Here is a 17,858-nt window from a genome sequence, read left to right as displayed (position 1 = left end):
ATATGTATATACCATAATTTACATAACTATTCTTCTAATTTTAGAGCCAGGTTTGTATTTTTATAAATAATGGTTGCTTAGTGTGTAAATCTTGGTTTAATTTCAGATTATTTACTGAAAATAGATTTCTAGAAGTGAAAGTGTCAAAAAGGATTATTAATATTCTTAAGCTTCTTGATTCATATTTCCAAATAACTTTGCACCATATTTGGAAATAGAAATTAAAGAGTGTTCAGGGTAGTTACAGCTAAACTGAGAGTTTATCAGTTTAATCTTGGGTGCGTTTGTCATTCCCTTTCACTCCCTAGCTCCCAAGGACCGCCTCTGGGGTTTGTTTCTAGGTGAAAGAAACCACTATTCGTAAAACCTGAAACTCAGGTGGGGTGTTCATCTTTAATGCACAGGGAATAAGCATGAAATATGGGGCCAGAAACGGGCACACACAGGCATGGAACTAATACTGCATCCACAGCCAAGGAGATAAAATTGAGAGCTTGGTGAGTGGGCAAAATAGAAGAAAGTCAAGAGAGAGTCTCTGAAGCCAAAGGCAGCATGTGGCTCTCAGTGGGTCCCTGTTTACTGATATGTACATGTAGCCAGCTTGTGGAAAACTGGAGAAGCAGGCCATGTGGGGAACCACTTGCCAGTGTACCCATGCTCTTCGGCCATAAGTGGGGCATTCCCTTCATTATTAAAGATGCTTCCCCTCGGTAACCCTCAAATGAAACCAAAGGGCCATGATCTCTATCCTCGAAGGCCTTCTTTGGCAGAAACAAGATGTTACCTGTATAGACTAATGTCAGGTATCTAGTCTCCCTTAAATTCCAAAATTGTACCATGACTTTCTTTCCAGTGGTTGTCCCCCTCTGCTTTCTCATACTCGACCCCAATCCTGTTCCCACTCCCACTTCTTCCTACTTATCATCCAAATCAAAAGGTACTTCAGGAGTCCCTGTTACATGCTGTTCCATCAACGTAGACTTCTCCCTCCCGCCACCTAATCATACTTGTGATGATACATTTCATGTCCTTCATCTTATGCAGTGCAAGCTCCAGGTGTGCAAGTTCTGAGCCTACCTGTCTCCTGGGCTGTGTCCTTGCCACTAGGACTGAGCCCGGTCTATAGGAACTGCTTAATAAATATCTGTTTAAATACATAAATAAAAGAATGAAGGAGGCTATCTTTGTCTAAACATTAAAAAATACCCTAATTTGGCACCCTGCTGCTCCTAAAAATAGCTTTAGCTTACAAGGCAGCCTTTCCTCTACATTTACCGATAGCTTACCAGTCAGTCCTGGGAGTTTTCAGACAAATCAAATTAGAAATGGCTGTACTCATTTGGAAAATCAAGAACTGACTTTGAAATTTTTCCCCACAAATTAGATTGAATCAAGATCATTTTCCCCCAGCTTATAAATGCTTGATTGGCTTTGTTTGATGCTTCCTGATTGAAACTCAGCCTCGCACTGCTAGCTTTATTTTTTACTCACCAGGGTGTTGTGATGTCTGGATGATGATTAAAAACAAAACAAACACCCACAATGAAAATGTTTTGTAAATAACAGCTTAGCACAGCAATATAACCCTTAGAAGTGCACATTTAGGAAACTCTAAAACCAATCAAGGTAAGCAGAACCTCAAGATGGGTCTGCTATATTCCCTTGAGGTCTTAAAAATTGGTTTTCTGGTACAGCACGACAGCCATTCCTGACATACCATCTCTACTCAGGACCCAAGGAAGGGATGTACTGGGACTTGGCTGTGACAATATTTGAGGAATCCCAGTGGGAGTAGACTGGCTACCAATCCTCCGTCTCCCCTAGCCACTCACATAGCCTCTCTATCTAAGCTACTGCCTTGTTCCCCAGACTAGATTCAGACTCATCCTAACTTTGGTCAAGTTATTTTCCTAGCCTACTTCTATCAATGACCTCAGGTTTCTTTTCAACGGATAAATGCTGATCTACTCTTTCAATTATTTTGTTGTTGTTGTTGTTTTCCCCTCTGTTTTTCTGCAGGGGTGGGCAGAGGTGTGACAACTAGGTGCCTCCAGGGCGAGAGGCCTTGAGTTCCAGATCTGGGAGTTGGATTTCTGGATCATGCCAATCTTCCAGCTAACGCCAATCCCCAAGGCCAGCCTATCACCACATCAGAGGCTCAAGGAAGGTGTGGGCTTGCCCCTTTTGGGGAGAGTAAACTGTGAATGCACATGTGTGTTTTCTGGGGCACCTCCCTCCCCCACCACTGGGGAACCAATCCGATTGTCTGCCAAGGTTCAAGGCCACAACGTCCCAACTGCATCAGTTCCATTGCACTTCCTGCTGTGCTAGCAGGTGGCTAATAAGTCTCAGACCAGGACCTAGCAATTGTCTTACCTCTGTCCTCTCCCCAGTCGACTCTAAGCCAGGCCACGGTCTTATTGTCAGGTGGTGAGCAGCATTTGGTGGGTGAAATGAAGTCCTAGGAAAAAAAAGAGGCAGGAAGTAGTGGCAAACTGCCTGATTGAGAATGAGTTAGAGGACATTGACCTTGCAGGCTCCTCAGTTGCCTTTGATCTATGAGTTCTTTAAGACTATCATTTAAAGCAGAGGGTAACTTTCTGGTGTCTTCCACAAAATAGTTAAATGGCTTGAATCACTATCACAGGCAGGAATAGATACCTTTGAGTAGTGAAATGTGTTGGGAAGGAATGCACTTGCCAAACCAAGATAACTAGAAAAAGGTGGTGTCTATCATCACTGGTCAAAGTTTAACTGGAGAAGAATGCCCACAAGTGACAAATGCCCATGAACAATTCATCACTGATAGCCCCTTTAGTCATAACCTGTAGTCTGCAAAGCCAACACAAGTTAAGTAAGGAACAATCTTGAAATAAGGTGGATCCCTTAGCAGAAAGATAAGGAAAATGTAACACCTAGGTATAAATCCAGGCACAGTTAACTTTGGCTGCTATGGTCTAAAATGTCTCATGTACATCCATGACCTCATCTAAAATAAGCAAAAGATTATGTACAATCCTACAGCTGTGAAGTAGGCACAAATTAAGCCATTCGTGAATGTCTTTCTTCTCAGTTTTGTTAGCAAATTATGGCATTTTTCCCTGTGCTTCCTAAGGCCTGGCTAACATATCTGGTTGACCAATGAAAAAATGATGATGATTTACATGTTTAACAACATTTGACAAACAAGAGACCATTAGCTCACTGTTCATTGCATATTGGGTTGTTCCTTCTATTATGCACTCACATTTAGACCATGATGGTATTTCCTCCACTGTGTACACAGCAGAACAGCATCTTCTGAAGTTTGTCCCTCTGTATGAAAAATAAGTCTTGTTTGTGACAGTTCATCTGATTCATTCTGTGGTCACATGACAAAGACTTAAATGTATAGACTTCTCTCTGTCAGCTACTCATCACTCACAAGTCATCAGGAGACCACAGTAATTATGCTGTTACTAAAGATCTCCTTTTTGACGAACCCCTCCACCATGGAAGAAAGCCTTTAGTTGGATGGATTTTGTTTGGAATACAGTCAGCATTTGACAGACTTCTGATTTGGTGGCAGAATGACTTGGATTTATTTGGAAGGAGGCAGCTGTGTTCTCTCTTATTGTTTTCTTCTGCTTCTCATTGCATGGTCCTTGGACCAGCACCAAGTTAAGCAGGTTACATATAATTTCACTTATTTTATTATCTCCAAGAAATTGTTAAACACTGTAAATCCTGGTGCAATTCAATGTTAACCTAGCATTCTCTTTGTAAAGTGATTACGGAAACTTTTTTTGGAGAGGGGGTAGAGAGAAGAATAGTCGGTCAATTGGTTGTTACTCCCTGCTAATTATGTTTATAAAAATTGGTCATCTTTTTTTTTAAATATGAAACAATATCATTTTCTGTTTACTATATTTTAAATATATGTCATCATTTGCAGAGACCCTTGCTTTGTTCCCTGTAGTTTGAAAAGAATTGGTAGGAGAAAAGCCAAAGTGTCCTTCCTTATGCCCTGAATTATTATAAAGAAAAGTATTTTAAAATGTTAAAATGTTAATACTTGGTTACACTTCTCAACAATAGGAATGGTTCAGATGATGCCTATGCCCCACTCTAAAGAGAAGACAGATGATAAGGATGTGGGTGTTTAGTCTCAGATACCCTAGAAATGGGGAAGCAGTGGGGACCTTAAAACTAACTAGTCCAATGGTTTCAGGGCACAAAACAGGAAACTAAGACTCTAGAAGTGACTTGCCTTGGATTACCCAAAATTGGCAGAACTGGGAAAGCAGAAAAACAACCATCATGCCTAATTTGATCCCAAGTCCACTCTCTACATTTATCTTCCAAATTATAGTAGCCAAAAATAAGGATCATACAGAATATATGGGTTTTCCAGTAAATATTTATGATAAGAATCCATTTCTGCCTAAGTTGAACAGCCCGCTGCCTCTGAGTGCACACTAACATGAAGAAAAATAGGTGGGGCACTGTAAAGAAATCTAACAAAAAATAAATCTTTTCCTTCCCTGTCTGCTCATTCTTACCTGAAGTCCCTTGTTCAAACAGAGGAGAGTGGGAGCTATGCTTGATCTCCCTATCCCTTCACCCAGCATAGCACCTCCTATCAATTTTACCTGCAAAATATCTGCTTTTCTCCCTCTCCGCCTTTGCCATTCTAGATAGAGCCTTCCGTAAGCCCTCAACTGCTCTGGTCTACTAACTGCAACAGCTGCCTGAGGTGTGGCCCTTAGCCACTCATCTCCTCCTGACACAATACACTTCACTCCCTAACGACAGCCCCCTGAGGGATGCATCTGAAGCACCACACGACCGTGTATCCTAACCTCTACATCAATCTCCCTTCCCCCATTCCCACTCTCTTTTTTCCATAGCATCAAGTCCTAGTGCCTCAACATGGTCTGAAGAGTGACATGATTGTCCTTCTTTCTGTCCTTTCGACTTCATCTTGTCTGCTGACATGCTGGCTTTTGAATTGTAGTCAGCTGACCTTCTGTTGAGTCTCTGACTATGCCCGCCATACACCTTCCTGCCTCTGACCTTAGCAAATGCTTTCCCTCTGTGATCAGAAAACACACTTTCCAACTCTCCACATAGCCACTCCTGTGCCTCTGTAAAATCTTAATGCTAGTGTCACCTCCCTAAGGAGGCCTTTTGTAAGTGTCCGGATAGGATAGGCTTCCTTTGTCTAAAACCGTGTACTGCTCCTTCATAGCTATTAGTGAGGTAGGGGATTTTCTCTGCCCTCTGGAGGAAGGGCTCCTTGGGGAGGATGAATCAATGAAAAAGGTTTGCTTCCTTCTCTGACATGGACTTTGTTCTTGGGTTTCAAGTTCTGACCACCTACAGGAGGCCATCAACCTTCTCACGACAGGTGACAGTATCAGCTTTTGTTGTTTGCTGTTGTAGAACAGCATTTTTACACAGAAATGGACAATCTCTCTAAGATGGTCTATGAACATGGATCATTAGGGATTCAAAGTTCTGTGCTCCATCCGGAGTGATCACTTTTTGTCTGAGAAAGGTGGGTTGGGAAGTTCTATGTCTTAAGGGTTGTGAAGAAAAGGCCATGGTGGATCCTTGAGAAGGAATACGGATATTATCTGGGGGTCTCTAAAGGACAAATGGCTGCTCTCTCTTGGGGCCAGCACTTTTGGGTACCTCGCCTTTTGGAGGATGGACATGTATGCACATGAAAAGCATACGTGAAAGCACAGGGCACTAAGAACTGCCACCCTGGGGACAAAGGAAGGTTCCCCACTCAGGTGTTCCAGGTACCTGTGCCAGCTGTTGCCCTACTCCCAGTCTTGACTGCCAGTCAGTCATGTAGTAGAAGGTCACTATCCAACCAGGACATGGTGGAGTTGTCAGGAGAAACACATCAGGTACCAAGGATTTAGCTTCTTCAATGTAGAGTGACCTCCTTGTTGGACAGTGAAAGACCCTGCAGGTCTTGTAATTTATGGAGGGGAGAAGGGGACCCATGACAGTGATACTGACTTCTTTATCTCATCTATAGGGCCAGAGTTGGTTGATTTATGTTGAAGATTTGGCCACAGTGTGCTCCTGTGTCAGGGCACACTTTGTACCTATTACAGTCAAAATGTACATTTAAGGACTAATGCAAAGGATTTCCACCATGTTTATAACTTATCGATAATTCCTGTGCTTAATACATTGTTTTACAATGCTTGAGAAATCTTGAATAAATGTTGACTTTAATGAATTAAATGTGCAGTGGAATAAGGGGTTTGAGAAACAGAGCTTCCTTTTTGGCAGGCAGTGCGGTGGCGGTGGGGGAGATGGAATGAAAGTTGAATTAATAGATTGAAGGGGTACTTAGGGTAGAACATAGTCTGTAGACTTTTTGCCACTTTCTGTTTTGACAACATCCTAAAGTAAATTGTCTTCTTGCATGCTGTTTCTAAATCATGGTGGGTACTCCCTCAAATGCTGCCTTGAGAAGGATTCTGAAGTAACAAATGGTATTATTAAGAAAGATTAAATAATCTGCTGATTTCAAAAGTAGTACTTTTGCATTTAGCTAATGTTTTTTTCTTCCTGTCTACTGGGGCGATGGGGGTGGGGGTGGATATTGATGTTTCTCAACACTGTGACGTTTCTGCCAACAGCAAGTGTAGCTGAGATAGGATTAGAAGCAGAAATGGCAGCACAGCAGCTGTGTGATGGGGAGCTGAGCTGGAAACATTCACTTGCCAGGAGAGCTGGGTCAGATTTGTTGTGGAAAGCATTTCCCATCTACTCCTTTCTCTTCTCTCCTACTCATTTGTCCTTGGACTTGCCATCAGAGAACATAGCAGGGATATGTTTAAACAACAGGGAAGTTTGGACAGCTCAGGCAGCTGCACCAGGGAAGGTCAGCAGAGGACAGTGTGAAGGGATGTGGAGAATGGACTGGAGGAGCATGACCTGCAGTGAACCAGGGGCACCCCAGTGATTTCAATGGTGTCCTTCTCCCCAGTGAGGAAAAGTGTTGATCACCACACATGGCTTTACCTTAACCAGGGAGAATCCCTGAAGCATTGATCTAAATTTCTTGCTACCAGAATCTAGCCAGGACACTTGAATGGCCTTCAAGGGATGCTGAGTCCCCTTGTCTATTTCCTAAGTACCTGAAGTCCATTAGACATTCAGTGGACAGAGCAAGTCTGAGGAAGGGGTCTCCCAGACCTCTCAGATGTGAGTGAATTGCTCACATAAAAGGAGAATCTCAGTTTCTGTAGACCCCCACCTCCCATGGCTACAGATCCAGAGAACACCAGGGTTGAGCTAATTATTGGATTTTAAATCAATGGGGAAATGAGGCATTTTTATGACCTACTCTTCTGCCTACAACCTCATCACTACCTCCCAACCATTCCCCCTTCTGCACAGCCTCAAACTTGGGGTACAGCTTTGCTCTGGCAAATTTGTTACTAGAGGAGGTGATACTGACCTGAGAAAAAGAAAAAAAAAGGTCGAAGAGTAGTTACTATCTCTGGACTTTGCTGTAGGAACATTTGTGATTTTACTTCTTCCAAAAGACAGCTCTGCCTCAATTAATCTGACATTAGTGAGGATATTTTCATTCTTGAAAAGAAGCCCACCAGAATCTTTTTAAGATTTTATTTATTTATTTGAGAATGAGAGAGAGAGAGAGAGAGAGTGAGAGCTAGCACGAGTTGGGTGAGGGGCAGAGGGAAAGGGAGAAGCAGACTTCCCGCTGAGGGGGGAGCCAGATGACATGAGGCTCTATCTCAGGACCCTGAGATCAGGACCCGAGCAGAAGTCAGACACTTAACCAACTGAGCCCCCCATGTGCCCTAGAAAATTTTTTAAATGCAGGTTAGAACAACAATGGATATCATGAACAAATGGATAGAATTTTTAGAATGGTGTTACCTGGTGCAGAGGAAGGATGTGTCAGAGATGGTGACTAAAAGGAAAGTCTTCCGTGTCTGACAAACAGAGGTTTGTATCCCATTGTCACTGCTAAGGAGGCACATGACTTTTGTTAAGCTACTTACCTTCTGTAAGCCTAGTTTGTGAACTATTTAAATGGATGCCGTGTTACTATGCAGAATACATGAGGTATGTTTGTGAGCACTTAGCCTATTGCCAGGCGTGGTGGGGCAGTATGAACTGTAGACAATTTCTTAATGGATATTGAGGGCCTTGCCCTTTGACACATTAATTAACTTCTGGGGATCTAACCCAAAGAAGAGGAAACATCTAAATGACTACATGATTAATGCATGCGTACACTCCTAGCAGCATGGTTGATGAGTGAACCATCAGAAATATGCTATCGGTTTAAGTTTGTTTAGAGATTGCTGATTGTTTTCAGAAATGCAGGACTATCATTAACAGACATGGTTGGGACATAGGGATGTTTTTCCAAACTATGAGGATTTTGTAGTTGAACAATCAACTTGCTCCAGTACTGGGAGCTGTACTAGGTATATAACCTCCCTATCTGGACACCTGAGTAGAAAATTTGAATTCAGGCAGCCAGTCAAGCCAGGGTGTTCCCCCCTGGAAAACTTGGACCAGTTTCCCCTCACTTATGCAAATAATACTATTCTTCCTTATCTACTGATTCTAGTTGATGCACATTTAATATTCCCCACCTCTAGTCTTCCCATCTGCCCCTCCCTCCACTCCTCATGCTACTGAAAGTCGTCTTCAGTAGCTTAAAACCTGACTGTGTCACCTTATTGTTTCTAAACTTGGATGATAAACGTCAGCAAACATAAAGGGGCTTTTAAACTCTACCTCTATTCATCTTTCTGGTCTCACCTCCATCATGACCCCTGGCCCTCCCTGCATCACTTAATGTTCAGAAATGACAAGTTCCCCATAATTCCCAGGAATCCAATTTTGCTAATTTCTCTAAATTTTGCATACAACATGCCACCTGCTGAAAAGTCTAGCCAGGCACACTCACAACTCTCCTTCCCCACTTCCTTCCAGGAAAGCATCCCCTCCCTTGTGAAACCTTTACATGTTTAGTTCTTTCTTCTACCAGGCTCCCCTGGGAGCTTGTGTCTATCTCTCTTGTAGCACCTTCCAAGTCATAACAAAGTTTTTTCATGTGGATCCCTTTAAACTTTATCCCGTGCTTGGCCCATAGTTGATTTGCAGTACATATTTATTCAGTTCATGAATGCACTTGTTTTCATACCTGTTCCTTAGAAAATGTTGATGCTTCCCATCCCACCCCCTACCACAACTGGGGTCTCCAATGGCCTTCTCGCAGATAAGAGTGTGATCCATAAAACAGGAATAGAAACAGTCTCACATGTATATCTGAACAAAGCTGACATTTTCTTTTTCCTTTAAGAACTTGCAGCTGCATATAGAATGATCCTGAAATTAAGGTCAGCTCCAGGTGGTTGTTTATATCAACTGTCAGATTGCAGAATAAAAAATGGCTTTTATATGTTTGATTTTTATTGTTTTCCAGGGCAATGTCACTTTTTCCTGCTCCGAACCACAAATTGTTCCCATCACATTTGTCAACTCCAGCAGCAGTTATTTGCTGCTGCCCGGCACCCCCCAAATTGATGGGCTTTCAGTGAGTTTCCAGTTTCGAACATGGAACAAGGATGGTCTGCTTCTGTCCACAGAGCTGTCTGAGGGCTCGGGGACCCTGTTGCTGAGCCTGGAGGGTGGAACCGTGAGACTCGTGATTCAGAAAATGACCGAACGCACAGCTGAAATCCTCACAGGTACCGTCTTCTGACAACTGTTAGCTCGGTTTCTTGTTCAGCCAAGTCAAAGCACATTTGAGATTCTGACTAAAATGTGCAGAATCCAGCTCTCAGGGATGTGGGATGACCCAGTATTCACTAATTTACTCTAAGTCTGAAGAGGCCACTTTTCATAAATATATAATTTTAATATATATATATATTATTTATTTGAGAGTGGGGGTGGAGTAGAAGGGAGGGGCAGAGGGAGAAGCAGGCTCCCTGCTGGGCAGGGAGCCTGACTCAATGTGGGGCTGGATCCCAGGACCCTGAGATTAAAAACCTGAGCAGAAGGAAGACACTTAACTAACTGACAACCCAGGCGCCCTGAGATGACTTTTTTCAAAAAAAAAAAAAAAAAAAGACAAAACAAACAAACAAAAAAACACCACTGAATTCAGACATATCTATTGAAACTTTGATAAGTCTCTTAATTTCCTTATTCCTCAGCAGACTTGTTTGAGAAGTGGCAATAAGAATTCCTACCTAAATATAGCATAATAGAGACCACTTTCTGAACGTGTGGCTGCGTCTCGACAGACATGGCGTATATTATATGGAATCTTCATCATGCTCGTTGAAGGAAGGTATTTTATAGGTACTTTATAGATGAGGAAGTGAAGAGTCATGGAAGCTAAGTAACTTCCAAAAGCACATGTTAATAAGTGATGGAACAACAATTTCATCCTGAATTTGTCTGGCTTCAAAGCCTGTAGTTTCCCTGTATATCATACACACTTCCGTGGACATTTTACAGCCACCAAATATTATTTCACGTGAAAATTAGTGAGTTCAAAGAAATACTTTTTGGGGCACCTGGGTGGCTCAGGTAGTTAAATGTCTGCCTTTGGCTCTGGTCATGATCTCAGGGTCCTGGGATCCAGCCCCCTCCCTGCTCAGCAAGGAGTCTGCTTCTCCTTCTCCCTCTGACCCTCCTCCACCTTGCGCTTTCTTGTTTTGTCTCTGTCTCAAGTAAATAAACAAAAATATTTAAATTAAAAAATATTTTTAAAATATATTTTTAAGATATTAATTAAATACTGATGCATATGGCCTCTAGGTATGGCAAAACTTTTTAAACTGGTCCTCGAATAGCTAATTTTGGAAAGACTTTTAGGGCAATATACAAATTCTAATATGTAACAATACTATGGAACAGATTTATGAAGAAGTCGTGTTTTTCAAAACTCTGACTCTTCCATGTGGTATTTTTGTAACATGAGACAGTAGAACTTTCTCCCTCCTTCTCTCTGTTATCTTACTAGTGTGTCCTGTCCTTCCAGAAGTAGTACTTAGTCGACAAGTACTTACTAAAGTTAGACCATGTGCCAGGTAACATATTAGGGGCTGAGGCATGTTCCTAAGTCAACAAATCATTTGAAAAGCCTCCCTGGTTCTACAGTCTGAATCAAATACCCCTCCTCTGGGCATCCTGGGTCAATATCCATCCTGGATAACACCACATCACATTTTTTTCTTAAATGTCTTCCTTCTCCCACTGGACTGCGAGTTTTGTTATCCAAATAAATTAGAGAAAATTGATTTAAATAGTAAAGGTCATGACCTAATACTCAAGATCAGGTCAGACTGTGGGAGAGCTCATTTGCCACTTAGTGAACAAAAAGTCCACTGAATCCCTGGAATAGTAGGAGAGCCTGGGTCTGGAACTTAAGTTAAAAAGTTACCTCTTTTCCTTACTGTTCTATGACCCTGAATAAACTTCTTAACTTTTTCTTATATGTAAGTGAGAGTGTATTAGTTACTGATGGTTGTGTAACAAACTATAGCAAAATATAGTGGTTGAAAATGTTTATCGTGTTCTAGTTTATAAGAGTCAGGAATCCAGGGGCACCTTGGCTGGGTAATTCTGGCTTCAATTAAGTAGTTGGTGGGGGCTAGTGTCATCTCAAAGTTCAGCTCTGGGTAAATCTACTTCCAAGCTAACTTATGTGGCTGTTGGCAGGCCTCAGAAGATCCACTTCCAAACTTATCCCATGGCCTCTCCAGAAGGCTGCCTCATGAAATGATAGTGCTTTTATCCCAAAATGAGTGATTCAAGAAAGAGTAAGAACACTCAAAACAAAAGCCATAGTCTTTTTATAACCTAACACCAGGTGTGGCATTCCATCCCTTTACCATGCTCTGTTCAGTAGTAGAAACAAGTAAATAAGTCTAGGCCCTGCTCAAACCAAGGGCATTATACAAAGGTGTGTATATTAGGAGTCATGGATCATAACAGACCATCTCAGAGTTTGCCTAAAACATGAGATGGAAAAGATTAAAAAAAAAAAAAAGTTCTTACATCAGGAGATTGCCATGATGGTGATTAAACGAGATAATGTATCTAAAATCCTAAGCACAGTGTTAAGAAACTATTCAGCAAATTCCTTTCCCTCCCAAACTGACTCAAGACCTATAGCTAGAAGGTACCTCACGCCACAAAGTCATAAAAGCTGGGTCAATTTGTGCAGTCACAGGACTTTTATAAAATTTATAAAATTTCCAGTAATGGAGGTGAGTTAATCACTCAGAAACACAATATTTTTCATGTTCAGAGTTATAAAAGTTAGACTTCAGTCCTCCCTATTTGAAGAAGAAAAATGTGAGCTGGCACTAGGCTGTTTCTCTCTCTAATTGGCAAGATGTTTGAGTACAGAGACTTGTAGGCCTCAGGTCAATAATGCAGTTTTAATATAGGATAGGCCCTGGCGGCACTTTGCTCTAAAGCATCCAGGTGCTGCCTGTATTATTAAGCACATGTCAGTCCATTAAAACACGTTTATGACTGAGAGAAGCTGGTAAAAGCTACCACATTGCCCAGCTGCAGAAGGGGAAAAATTATCTGTTATTTCAGACCTGTCTTTCAAGAAATGAAACAAGTAAAAGGAAGTTTTAAAAATACGCTGAGTTCCTGAAGTCGGTCTCACAAAACTCTTGCTTTATTCTTTTTTTTTTTAAAGATTTTATTTATTTATTTGAGAGAGAGAATGAGAGAGAGAGAGCACATGAGAGGGAATAGGGTCAGAAAGAGAAGCAGACTCCCTGCCGAGCAGGGAGCCCGGTGCCGGACTCGATCCTGGGACTCCAGGATCATGACCTGAGATGAAGGCAGTCGCTTAACCAACTGAGCCACCCAGGCGCCCACTCTTGCTTTATTCTTTCCCCAAGAAAAATTTTTGAATTTTGGAAAATTTGAACTTCTCTCATTTTTTCTTTGAAATGGAGTTATGCTTTGTGTCTGGAATTTGTGGAATTCTTCTACCTGGGGAGGGTGGGGGAGACAAGCAAAACAAACAACAAACAAAAAGTCCATCACAAAGAGTTTTCTCATTCCTTACATTTCTGAGGAAACTTATTTTCAAAGTACTTGAGATCATAATGGCTTTGTAAGGGATGACAGTCCCATTTGAGAAAGTAAGAGGTAACGGCCATTGTCCTGATGATGTTTGAGGCCCATTGGGGCTACCTTAGACACATAGTACATCATAGAAAACAGACAGTTACAAACCACATTTTGTTAGTGGGACAGAGAATCCAAATATTTAAAGATTAATTGAAGACCAGTTCAGGTGTTTCTAACATACTGGGTCTAAAAGAGAAAGTAACCCCCATGGAAATGGAAGTGCAGAGATGCCTGGCACATTCACTCCTATTTCTAGGACTTCGTACAGTGTGCATGGCTTTTTGCTCTGGAGGTCAGGGACGGAAGTGGAAACTAAATGCATCCTCAAAGTAGAAAGCACCTGAATTCAGTTCTTCTAGGAGATGAAGTTTCCAGAAGATGAAAGACAACAGTGTAACCCTTCCCTTATATTTTTCTTTACTTGTTGTTTTCTTTACTTTTTGTTCAAGAAAGGAGATGCCCTTTCCTGAAAGCCTTATACTTGTGGAGATGAGGAAAAGTTGAGGACATCCTTTCACTTTAAGTGATGTGAGAGTAGAATCGCCAATCATTGCAGATCTCTTGCAGGTCAGGCGTTGTGTCAGGGCCTTGTCATACAATACTGCAGGGAAAAAACAATACATGAAACTTATGAAGTGGTCATTATTTTACCAACACACATAGGATGAAACTGGTAACCAAAAAATTAAGTTAAAGTGACCAAGACGGTGTTCAACCTCAGGTCTTTCTTTTGGATTCCCAAGTTCATGGTCTTTATACTGGAACTTGCTGCCACAACTATTCATATTTTATATTGTAGTTCAAATGTGAGGAAACTTTAGAAAAAAAATTACAACTATGTTCAAAAGGCTGTTAAGGTAAATAGCTATCTATTGTCTAAAGTTAGTTCTTCCCAGAACATTTTATTTGGTGGCTCCATTGACAGATTCTTGGGTTAGGTGGGATTTACACAAGATGGTGAGTCTATTGTCTTTAAGACTTCTTATATATTTTAGGTAAGTTTGCTTGTATAACATTATAAAATAAATAATCCACATCTATATATCAATAAACACACACACACACACACACACACACGAGTATTCATTAAGTATACAAGACATAAATGCTTAGTGCCAATTCCTTAGTAAGATTATCATCTAAGGACTAAGGGTGGTAAGCAGCATGAAGTACTACTAAGAGTCTATCTGCTTCCAAAGATTTTGCCCTGTATTATACAGCCTTTCCCATTCTGGTCACCCCATGCTCCAAACCCCACATGGAAATCTTGGGGCTGCTCTGGAACAGAGAGAATACCTTCAAGGTGTCCTGCTACACAGTGAGTCTTGTCATTTTTCCTTTCAGGAATCAGAAAAGATATATAGGCAAATCTTAAGTAAATGGACAAACACCTGGACTTTCTACTTTATGCATTATAAGCTCTCAGTTCTTTACTACATTCCATGAGGTGCTGTGTGTCACAGGGACTACTCCATTTCTCAAGTCCTCACCTGTCCATTGAGCAGTAGACACTCTGTTCTATTTTTTAATGTTGGAAATGGGTGCCATTTTAAAGACTCAGAGGGATGTTGAGAATGGAGATATTGTCTAAACTCATCTGAATTACTAAGAAAACAGGGAACTATATAAAGTAAAGAATATCACCTGGTCTGTTTCTTTAGAGAATCAGGGAGGAACAGTTTGAATTTTGTGTGAAACATTAAATCGTCTAGAGAAAACACTGGCATCACTATAATTATTTTAAATGTGATCTGAAATTTCAATGTTATTTTTATTTTTCTGATGGGAGAATGCTGAGAATGAAAATGGAAAAGTGGTCTGGGGGCTTTAGTCATTAAAGTTTGAAATTTGCTTTTTCTACTGTGATGCTTCTCAAAGTGTTAACTTCCCACTGAAAAGTGAGCCTGGGCAAAGAGCTTGAACTCTGGCTTTGGCATTCGGGGCTCTGGCTTATTTGGGCTCTGCATAAATGAGGAATGTGAGTAACTCTTATTCTGTTAGACCTCATTGTCCCGTTCTGCTAACGGAGAGAGTTGGTATAAAATTAGTAAAATCCCTTCTAGTCCTTTATATGAGTTCCTGAAGAACAAGAGGTCGACCCTTTTCCTTATTATCTTCAAGGAAATCATCAACCCAAGAGTCTTCTTTTGAAAACAGGGTAAAAGGCCTTCAATGGGGGTATGCAGGGCCAAGTCCCCTGTCAGAGATCATGTTTTTCAACTCCCAAAGTTGTGGTACATTTTGTGAAGTAAGAAAGGTGAACTTTGGGGTGCCTGGGTGGTTCAGTCAGTTATGATCCCAGAGTCCTGGGATCGAGCTCCATGTCCGGCTCCCTGCTCAGCAGGGAGCCTGCATCTCCCTCTCCTCTCCGCTTATGCTCTCTCTCAGTATCTCTGTCTCTCTCTCTCAAATAAATATATAACATCTTAAAAAATAATGTGAACTTAGCCTTTGTCATAAAATGATTTTTGTGAAGGAGACTTGCATGTCCCAGAAAGGTCACACATGTGACTCTCAGTGACATGTATAGTTAGGAGCCAAAGATCCCAGTATGAGAAGTTGTTTTTTGCGGGGAACCTTCTTTAAACTGAACTAGAATAGAATGTGTGTGTGTGTGTGTGTGTGTGTGTGTGTGTGTGTGTGTGTGTTGGTAAGGGGGTGATCAGAATGTATAGGGTCTTCAAACTGTGTTAAGGGTGGAACAGTTGTAAGTACTGGAGCTATTACAGGTAGGGAGAAAGCAAGACAGAGACATGACAAGAATCTTTGAATATGGGATAGGCTTTCTTATAGTCAAAGTTTTTCTATATGTTTACATGACTGCAGAAAGTAGAACAAGCACAAGTAAAGTCAAATGGCATAAGGACCATTTTTGATTTTCCATTAGAGGAATAATCTATCCGGAGCTTCCCTTGGTATCACTAGAGGGATCAAACTCAGAGTGCAGTTCTCAGGATTAAGGAATGAGTAGAACCTGGGAGATGGAAGCTGAAGTCTCCAAGTTGAGAGATGTCAACCTAACAGCTGGGCACCACTGAATGATTACAAGTTAGAAAATGGAAACTAAAAACCAGTCCACAGGCACAGAACAGAATGCTTGGGCAAGAGGAAAAATAACAAGCAAAGATCCAGAAATCAACCAGATGCCATTGAAATAGCTTCAGTTAAGGCCAAGAGCTTGTTGAGGAGGCACTTCCAGCTTACCACATTTAATTCCTAGATACTGGCCATTATGTTCATCATATTTCCTCGACCACCTTATAACTTTCAGTATTTCTATATATGGCTTGAGTAGGAAGAATTCTAGAAAGGGCATTCCAAAAATACCAATTAAGCGATCCATTCTATTCAGCTATCCATTTTCCATACTTAGGAGACTTCTGTGACTAAAGATAAGATGAAATTCTGGTGGTATAACCTTAGGTCAGCAACCATGATGGATGTTTATATGATCATTATTTAACATTGACTGTTTAAATTAAATAAGTCCTAGAACTATGGTCAACACATCCCACTTATCTTTCAGAATGCATCTCAATTGATGTTTTCTCAAGAAACCTTCCCAAAGCCAGCCAGATGCCCCATCACCCAGCCTTCTAGTTCTTCTCCTGTGTAGCATTTGCCCTAAGGATGTGTGTATGTGTGTGCATTACTTTGCTGCGACTATGGAAAGCAAACGCCACAGACTTAGGAATTTATTTTCTAATTTTCTTTTAGGAATTTATTTTCATATAGCTTATAAGGACACTAGTCATATTGGATATGAGCCCATTCATATAACCTCATTTTACCTCCATTATCTCTTTAAAGGCCCTTGTCTCCAAATACAGAATTATTCTCAGGTACTGTAAGTAAGGACCGCAGCCTATGAATTTTGGGGAGCACCATTCAGCCTGTAACAATGTATATCAATCATGTATTTATTAATTGGTTGTTCATTGCTCCCCTGACCACTGCAGTGTAAAGTTTTATGGGAACAAGAACACTGACTTGCTTATCGCTATTTGCCCAAGGCCTAGTATAGCACCTTGCTTATAACAGGTTTTCAATATCTATTTGCCCAATGTATAAGCAACTGCCTAAGTGAATAAACCAGTAAGTCAGCCTCCAAAATAATTCAGAAGGAAGTAGTTTTAACAGTGAAAGAAGAGTTAACAGTGACTTTTTAACAAACATTCATGTTACCACAATTATATGCTGCATAATGTGTCAAAACCAGGGATGAACTACACTCAGGGGAAGTAATAATTAGATAAAGGCCAGTGGAACTCCCAGAGGTCAGGGATGGCTGGGAGAGCTGCATCATGCAAGATCTAAGTGCTCACCCTAATACTTGTGGCCAGATGGTTTTAGGCTACAGCCCTGCAATTAACAGAGCTGCTCCCCAAATTTTGCCCTTTTTAATATAAGCCCTTTGTATCTAGCCACCATCTGCGCATCAAGTAAACATGATAACTTTGTGAACTTCTTCTTCTGCTTCCATTAAGTTGTCATTAATGCCTCTGATTTCAGCTAAGATAATGTTGATGAGAAAATCCCATCAGCAAGGGCAAATACATAAATAGCCATAGGGCTATGACTGTCACAACACGCTGTCTGCTGAGCACAGAGTTCAAGTTTCAGAAGACAGAAATATGATGAGGCATGCTATTTCATGGGAAACTGAGAAAGGCAATTGCCTGAGCTTC

The 17,858-nt window shown here is 41.1% G+C and overlaps 1 protein-coding gene across 1 annotated transcript in view; it reads left to right on the top strand.

The window, feature by feature from the left end:
• Positions 1-17,858, top strand: part of CNTNAP5 (contactin associated protein family member 5) — an 859,701-nt gene that overhangs the window by 449,195 nt on the left and 392,648 nt on the right. The window contains exon 8 of the mRNA XM_027590999.2: positions 9,482-9,746. Coding sequence (XP_027446800.2) covers positions 9,482-9,746 — 265 coding nt within the window. The remainder of the gene's footprint in view (positions 1-9,481; positions 9,747-17,858) is intronic.

Source organism: Zalophus californianus, chromosome 3 (genome assembly GCF_009762305.2).
Source record: "Zalophus californianus isolate mZalCal1 chromosome 3, mZalCal1.pri.v2, whole genome shotgun sequence".
Taxonomy (NCBI): domain Eukaryota; kingdom Metazoa; phylum Chordata; class Mammalia; order Carnivora; family Otariidae; genus Zalophus; species Zalophus californianus.
Note: the sequence above shows the minus strand (reverse complement) of the source record. Positions and strands in the feature narration are given on the sequence as shown.